Source organism: Glycine max, chromosome 17, assembly GCF_000004515.6.
Source record: "Glycine max cultivar Williams 82 chromosome 17, Glycine_max_v4.0, whole genome shotgun sequence".
In the NCBI taxonomy this organism is placed as follows: domain Eukaryota; kingdom Viridiplantae; phylum Streptophyta; class Magnoliopsida; order Fabales; family Fabaceae; genus Glycine; species Glycine max.
In genome coordinates this window covers 40,166,296-40,175,241 of record NC_038253.2, presented here as the reverse complement: position 1 = coordinate 40,175,241, position 8,946 = coordinate 40,166,296, and the positions used below count along the sequence as shown (strand labels likewise).

The window sequence follows — 8,946 nt, the reverse complement described above, 5'->3', positions numbered from 1 at the left end:
TAATGTTGGCAGTAAGTAATGACAGGCTTTGAGAAATTTAGAAAAAGATTTTCAAACCGATCGAAGTTAAAACAATTTTCATTTTTAAAAATAATTTACGCCTTAAAATTTTAAAATATATAATATTTTCTTTTTAACAATATTGAGATACTTTAGGAAGCACGCAAATTCCTACTCTTATTTCGTCCCCACTTTATTGCGTAGACTGATTTAAATACCCTTACGTAAGGTTAGAGAAAAAGTACAGTGAATGCTATTCTTATTTTTATCCAATTTATTTCGAAGACTGATTTAAATATAAAGGAGATTTAATTTGTGTCCAACTTGTCTTGTGTACGTCTTGTTGTGAGGGTTTGGCTTATTACCAGTTAGATTAATTAAAACAGAGAATTGTGTGTATGAAATATTCATGTTAGAAGAGATTATTCTCTTAAATAATCTTACTATTTTGATCGATTAATTCTTAGTATCCATCTCGGAGATATATTCTCGTGTAAAATTTGTGACAAAAAATATGCACAATATTGTTTTCAAATATAAAAATCTAATGAGAAAATGCATTGTCAGGAGAGAATAGTTCACGTACAACAAGAGGACAACAATGTACATTGCGTGATATATATTGGATGGGCCAGATATAATTATTGCATGAAATGGCCTGAAATTGGAGCATGATATTGTTGATTTCAATTCGTGTGTATTGTCCCATAAAATATAAAATAAAAAAGGGGTTTGAATTTCTGTAATAAGAGATTTTAGCGTGACGGTGGAATCTCTTGTGTCTCCTTCCAACCCCTTTGCCGGGTGGGTAGGTCCTACTCAATTTCACGTGTGCTAACTGTTGACGGTGGTTGATCTTTGTTGGAAACTGAGGGGATTAACACACTATAGATACATTCTTGAATGTGTTGGATAACTTTATTTTATTTTTCAAACAACAAAATCATAGCATGTCATTTATAATATATAGTATCCTGAATATAAGTATTATGTAATTAAAGACTTGAAAGGTAACATAAAATTGTGCCGCTCCAGCTAAAGTATGAACTACGAATTTAACTTGTCGTGTAACACATCTTAACTGAGTTTGTATTTGGAAAATATGAAGAATGGCAGCTAACTGAGACTGTACACTTACCTTTAACACCATCTACAACGGATTTGCAATCCATAAAAAAAAATCAACTTGCTGAAAACCCAAATCAGAAACCCAGTTTTGATAGCTTGAAAAAGAGCCAAAACTTCAGTCTCTACAGCTGGTCTAGAACCATAAAAAAAAAATAAAAAAAATCCACAACTATTAGAATAAATTACAAAAATGAATTTGATATCATGTCTAATATAAATATCCATGATTCATAAAGATTAAATAATGGCACTTGACAGTGAAAATAAATTAAACAAATAAATGTACAAACACATCTAATCCAAAACTATGCAAGTATTAGATAATAATACTACTTGTAGCCAGTTGCCTTATTATACCAGGATCTAATCACACTGGAGACTAGAGAGGTATATATCTTTATGCCCCGAGCAAATTATACCAAAAAAACAAAAGTTGGTACAGATTATACAACTAAATTTAATAACATCCCATCTAAAAGATTAGCATTTTGGTTGAGTGAAATTTTTCTTACTTATATAGTAGTATTATTTAACTATCCATTTTTATCCAATGAAACTTCTTTTACCAACATTTACAGCTCCAACATTATTATATATGTTCTTCGTCTGAGAGCCACCGCAAAGTTCCTCTTCCTTCTCATCATCACTACTTTAGTTGCCTTCATGGTGAATGGAACTAACTGAATCCCAATCTGATAACGTTTGGTACCCTCCTTAGACTCTAGCATAATGTCATTCATACAAAAAAAATTAAATAAATTAAATTTTATAATTAAAGAAAAGAAATAAGAAGAAAAGTTTAATTAAGAAGTACTTATATAAAACATGGGATGTAGTATAAAAACAGGAAAAAAAATCATTATAAAAAGTTTTCGAAAAACTTATTGTAAATATTACACTATTTTATTTATTTATGAAAATGACAATAAGAAGATTAGATAGACTAAAATCCTGAGTATATACTACCTAAACCTTACCACTAGATTCACCCAAGTGGATTGTCTCTCCTCCTCTTTTTCTGTGTTCTCACTCTCTCATTGACATTGCAAAATGCCCCATGAAATCCATTCAGTTACCTATCATGTATATATTAGGCCAGTGGGTAACTATTCAGCTAGACAAACGTGATTACAGAAACGAATGATGAAAAATATATAGAATAGACCTTTTCATATATGTGGCTACCATGGTCCTATGGGATTATCATATCATATCTGCTTTCTACAAAAGGACCCTATGTATTCTCTGATGAGTTGCCACTTTAGCCCGCTCTCATAGAGAAAAAAAATCCATGCTGTTGAGAAGCATGTATTCCATATATATGTGCTGTGCATGCCCAAATTTAAGTGGGCATTTAATATAGGGGATACAAATACAATGTATAGGACTATAGGTTCCACCAAACCACCCTTTTAGTCCAAATCTGAACTACGGCCCACACACTCTCTACATAGAGCATGTGTATTTTGAGCATGACATTGAAAGATTTCTTTCCCATTTTAGAACACAAGCCGAACAAATAAAGATGTGAGGATTTTTTTTACAATAATTTTGAATCATGTGTTATCTTTTTTAAGTTTTGAGATATATATTTAAGATGTGTGTATAAAGAAAGATCATAATTAAGTAAAAGATAAAATGAAAAAATATGAGTTCAATCCCTGTAAATTATAATAATGGAAGTCTTTTGTAAAGTAATATAATTATTTGTTCATACAATACTTAAATCTTAGAGCTTATTAAACCTTATTCATTCTTTATATATATACATTCACATTATTTTCATTTCATTTATAGTGAAACATAAAATTTAAAGTTTATCTCACTTTTTATATGATAAATTTACAAACTTAAAAATAATATAATATTTCTTTTATCATAACTCAATGCCAAACCACCCCATTCTTATAAATTAATTTGAGTCAGATTGACAATATTTTTTAAAACCTAAACTAAACTAACTCAATTAAAAATAATTAGTTCAAATTTAGTTTTATTCTAGACCTGAACTAATTTAACTCATAGCACCCCTAATTTATACCCGTATATATATTGTACAGCATTTCTTGTTACATGTTTAGCAAAAAAGCGAGCGGGATTTGCAACGCGTAGCTTTAGATTTTTTCCTTTTTCTTCTTTAATTTTGAAACATCATAGCATTGGCCGGAATTTCATCTCTCTTTGATTTTTCGTTGATAATCGTTGAATTTGTATTCAATTAATTCCTCGCTGAATGAACGATAGACTCTCTGGTGTCATGGGTGGGGTCAGTGACAATGGCTATGGAGCAACGATGAAGAGAGGAATTAATACAGATAGGAAACTGCTGGTGGTACGTGGTGGGAATATTCACCATTCATGTAACATCACCTATCTATTTTATATAATTTTTTTATAATATTCTTTTTTCTATGTATGTTAAAAGATTTCACACATTAACTAATGAATTGTTTAAAATAATGCATATAAGTGGATATTGATTTTTCTATATAGTATTTTTTTTAAAATTATATCAGGTGTCATGATCTCAAAATTTATTCTTTTAAAATAAAAATATATGATGTCAAGTTCAAAATATATGCCACAATTTACAAATATATACTGGTGATGACATTTATTGGAAGACTAGGATATTGTGCAATGATAATATCACCGTGTAAAGAATTCATTTTCATATAAGTATAGGCAACTCTAATTCTAGTTTTTTTTAGGTTGAGTTTAAGTTAAACTATAAAATGATATGAGAATCTATTTTAGTAGTAATTGTTGAACCTATTGAATTGAAGCATTCTAGGATGAAGCATTTTGTAAGTGGTTCACACTCTATCATTAACCATTGAATTGATCTCATTATCACCATATAACTCCACATCTCTCACAGAAAACTTTTCGACCACCGTTTGTCGTCATCAATGGTGATTTTTTTTTTTATCTTCTTTCCTCGCCGCCTCTACCAGCCCGAAGACTTCATCTTCTCTGACACCAACACCCATTACGTGTCGATCACTAGTCATGGATTCAGATCTATAATCACTTTTTTTTTTGGCCTTTTTTGCACACACATGACTCCCTTCCACTGCAACCTCCATTGAGCACGCGATTGAAGATGATGCTGGAAAGGGTAAAAAAGATCTGGTGTAAAAGGACCTATAATAAAATGATTCATTTGATGGTTAAAAATCATGCATGCATGGCCCATTTTAGATCACCTATTAAAGTGGTTCTGGTTCACCCTACCAATGACCATTAATCATTTCTCTCTTATTTTTTGTAAATATTTTTGTTGTTATACAAATACAATTTCACTATTGGTATGTAGCCAGGATGCATGGGTGCTAATGTTTCACAGCTTTGGATAGACGTTGTTTTGATATATAAAAAAATTAAATGGGAAAAAAAATTCGCATTCAACTCAGCAAGTAACAAGTAGGTCGTTCTATTATTGGCCTTGCAGGAATGCAACAGGGCGCAGGTCATTTCATAAACAGACATATATACCATTTCATGAATGCAGCATGCAATATTAAAACTTCAAATCTTAATTGATATATAGAATGACTTTTTTAATATGACATAAAATGTTTTTTAATATAATAACTATTTTATATATTTTTAACGTGACTCAAAATCGAAACATATTTAATATTTTGAAGATATAAAAAAAAATATTTTGAAAACAGTATAATTTATGAGACAAATGCTAAAATAAAAGATTTTGATATAAATCTCTTGAAGATCGAACAAATCAGGGAGAATGTAACCTGACCTCTCTATATGTCAACCATAACACAAGGGTAATATTGATACAGTGTACATAATTAGTTTGAATAAAAAAATAATTTAATATATATTCTTACGGTATAAAATAATTTTATATTGACATTTAATTTATTAAATTATAGTTTAAATTATTTTAAAATAATTATTTTAAAAATTAATAAATTTATCATACATAATAAATTACAATTAGATAATTATATAAAACTTTTTACACTATAAATAAATAACGTTTTTTTCTCATGTAACCTTTTTTCTCCTGGTGCATACCTTTTTACTTTGAGTATCTTAATTGTAAAATAGTATGCTACAATTAAACTCAAATAATTTGATAATAAAAAAATTTTATTATAAGTGATTTATATTTAAATATTTTTATCTTAAAGTAGGTTGATGAAATAAAATTTATTCAAATAACACTAAAAGTATTTTTTACTTGATGTTGTTCTTATAACAATACAAATTAAAAGTACTAACAGAAAACTAAACTTTTAAAACTAAGCAACTATGATGTTGCTTTGAATTGAAACTCAAATTACTGGCAAATATAGCTGAACAAAATATTTTGAATGACAACCAAACATAGTAGCCAATTAAATTAAATTTACAGGAATAAAAGTAAGTTTGAGGTGATCTAAGCTGATCCAAACATAGATACATCGTTTTTAGTCAGCTTAAAAGTGATTCCGGTTTTAACAGGGAAGGCGGTGATTGAAATAGAATCACAAACCTATTTTGCTTTCTTATGTTTTCCTTATCTTTGGGACAGTCAATTAAATACAGACTTATTCAAATCCAGTATTTTTAGAGGAGTACTTTATGAATCTGGTTTGGTTAAACACACATTATTTTAAAGTAGATTAAATATTTGGTTACTTTATGAATCGATGGCTTTAATTCAAATAGTGATTCATATTAGTTTTAATCCTCTAAAAATAATTTTATTGCATTTGATCCTTGATTATTTTTTTAAAAAAAATTAAGTCATTTATTTAACTTTGGTAATATATTTTTTTTGTTAAATATAAGATATACTTCACCTATTGTAGGCAATGTACGTAACTGTGACTCGAATTGTTACAGTCAATACACATGTTATGTTGATGTTTTTTTTTTTTTTTCAGAATTAGGTTTCACTACAAAGGTAATATATGAATTTAAATGTATGTATTTGTTTGTGAATAATAAAATTGTAATCTATATTTTTTTTATTCTTGCGAGATAACTGAATGCTAATGCTGAAAACAAAAATCATAATCTTAAAATAAATTTGTTGTAAACTTTTAACTGAAAAAAAAATAAGAATTAAATAAAGGACTTAAAATGAGAGTTTAAAAATTCCAGAAATCAAATGCAATAGAATTATTTTGGAGGAACTAAAATCAATATGGTTCAATATTCGGAGCACCAGAATCGTATTTAATCCTTTTAATTAAAGTGATCACATTTTCAATTTCTACAATCTTCAACTTTGCAATTCTTGGCAAATTCTGTTAATCGATCGTCTTTGTCAATTTGATCAAGTTGATATTTAATTCATATCAAGATTAAATACTTTGTTTACAAGTATTCATAATTGCTCAACATAAAAAAAAAGTCAAATTTATAATTGAATTTTATTACTCAATAACCAAATTGAATTTGATATCTGTTCTTTTTTGAAAATTAAGGTCTTGATAATCGAGATAGTCAATTAAGATTTTTGATCACTCATGCACATATTATTCAACTAAAGTTAAACACTCCTAACTTACCAAACTCAAAATGATTTTTCCTTATTTTAGTTCGAACTATGTACGGGATTTTAAAGAAAACAATTGCATAGAATTTGTTGGACATGAAACGCATTATCTTTCTTCTACATTGATGAAGTAAATGATGTATAGTTTAAAATTGACCGCGATGATTCGCAAATTGCAACTCGCATCATAATATATAATTACCTGGCCTTTACATAAAGGACAAATGATTGGGTCAACATACACAGCTTAAACCCACTTGAGAGAAATTACAATTTAACAAAAGAATACAACATTTTCTTTTTCACTAAAAAACAAAAACAACAACCGGGTATACACGAAAATTCATCAAGGAAACCTCATCATCATCACCATGATCTGGTAATTAAAACTAGATTCCGAAACCAGCCAACCTTCCCAGAATCCCTTGTCTGTAAGGCAAGAAGGTTCTCTTCTTCATATCCTCGGACTCTTGTCTCTTCATGGCGTAGTGCAACTCATGCGCCGAAAGCGGTTCCTTTCTTGATCTCGACGAATCCGAGGATCTAAAACTCGACGACCCTTTAACCTCTTCGTTACTATTCTTCTTGTAGTACTTCTTCAATGCATCTTTGCTTGAACCTCTCCCTTCGGAGGCACTACGGAACAACAAAAAGTCCTTCAGCCACCACCTCTTCGAACCCTTGGAAGAAGTACTCGAGGACAAAACACTTGCACTTGATTCCTCTTTGCTGCTCCGAGGTTGAGGTTGTTGTTGTTGTTGTTGTTCAACTTCCCATGATTTTCTATAAGGAGAGTGTGATCGTGTCACCCTACGACCACCCGAGTTCGAAGATGACAACGTTGTTGTTGAAGAAGAAGTTCTCTCTCTTTCTCTGCCTCTTTTTTGTTCAGCAACAGAAGAGTCCTTAGAAGAAGAACGTGGCTCGTTCAAGGGCTTGATTTTGCCACCGTGGAAGAGCTCTTCGGCCGAGCGAGAGGACTTGTCGGATTGATCGCGATTAACATAAAACGCGAAACTGTAGTCCTTGTTTTCGTCGTCGTCATCATCATCAATTATGTTGGCGGCTTCGAATGAAGAGGGTGAAGCTGAAGAATAATATTCAAATTCGCTGAATAATTCAGACATCCTAGATGGACTCGCGGGTGCGCTTAGGTAGTAATTACCAAAACCTTTTGGTGAAGAAGGAACACTTTGATAGATCGAACCCATGTTGCCACCAAAATCGAAATTATCCATGGTTGGACTACTAGGACTTTGTACCACCACTTCCATCTTGTTTCAATCTAAGCTTGTGGTTGGGTAGGATGATATTAATCTCTTAGATGAATCTCAATATCTCGAGGGATCAGTATTATCTATCTGACTCCCTGAGTTCACCGAAAAACAAGCAAACTAGCTTCTTAATTTCTCTCTTGGGTAATTAAGCTTGGTTTGTGATTTTTTTGTTTCTTGGGTTAGTAGCAAAAGGTTTGTGTGATAGATGTGGGTATTTATATAACATGTGTGGTCATAGTCAAGACTCAAGAGAGGAAGCTGAAGAGAAGGATCATGTGGGAAAAAGGGTTGGGGGATTGTTTTGTTGACCAATGGCGTGGGTCGTTTGTTGTGTGATAATACGTTAATTATGCCGCCTTTTAATACCGTTTGGTTTTCTTTAAACGAAAATTCTCTCTTTTTGGTGCTAGCTAGCCTGTGATAGAAATCGTGCGTAGAGAAGAAAAAATATAATTAACCAATATTGTAGTTGACCCACATGGGTGATTTTTATAATTAGGTTTGGTAAGCATCTATTTAGTGGGGTTTAACTTGTAGTTGTAGCTAAACTGATTTCTAACGTACGTGTAAGAAATTTACGTGGGGACAACGGGATTGAATTGGAGGGCAATTATTCAAAAAAATAAAAAATTAGAAGGCTATTGCATTATATTAATTTATGTGCACATTTCAAAGGTTGAATGAAATTTTAGGAATATTAGCAAAATACTACTATATTATAGTTTTTTTAATTATATATTATTGAATACAAATTTGTGTGGCAGCAGAATAAACGTCGTTCATGACAAAAAAAATAATTTAAAAAGAGTATCAAATAATATGCTGTTGACATATTTTTAATAAACTTTCATTATAGTGTTGTTTTATATTCTTATACTAATACTTTATTTAAAAATTTATTTAAAATTTTTAAAATGTAAAAAAGGCATAACAGTTTTCATTTAATGAGTAAAAAATTAGTAGAAAAATATATTGTCAGGGAAGTTGATAATTATTTTTTGAAAACTTGAAAAAAAACGTTAA

The 8,946-nt window shown here is 30.3% G+C and overlaps 1 protein-coding gene across 1 annotated transcript; it reads right to left on the bottom strand.

Moving 5' to 3' along the window:
* Nucleotides 1–6,811: 6,811 nt before the first annotated feature.
* On the bottom strand, nt 6,812–8,308 carry LOC100775571 (uncharacterized). The gene has a single exon (XM_006601240.4). The coding sequence runs from the start codon at nt 7,918–7,920 to the stop codon at nt 7,036–7,038; it is 885 nt and encodes a 294-aa protein (XP_006601303.1). The 5' UTR covers nt 7,921–8,308; the 3' UTR covers nt 6,812–7,035.
* Between the last annotated feature and the right edge of the window lie 638 nt (nt 8,309–8,946).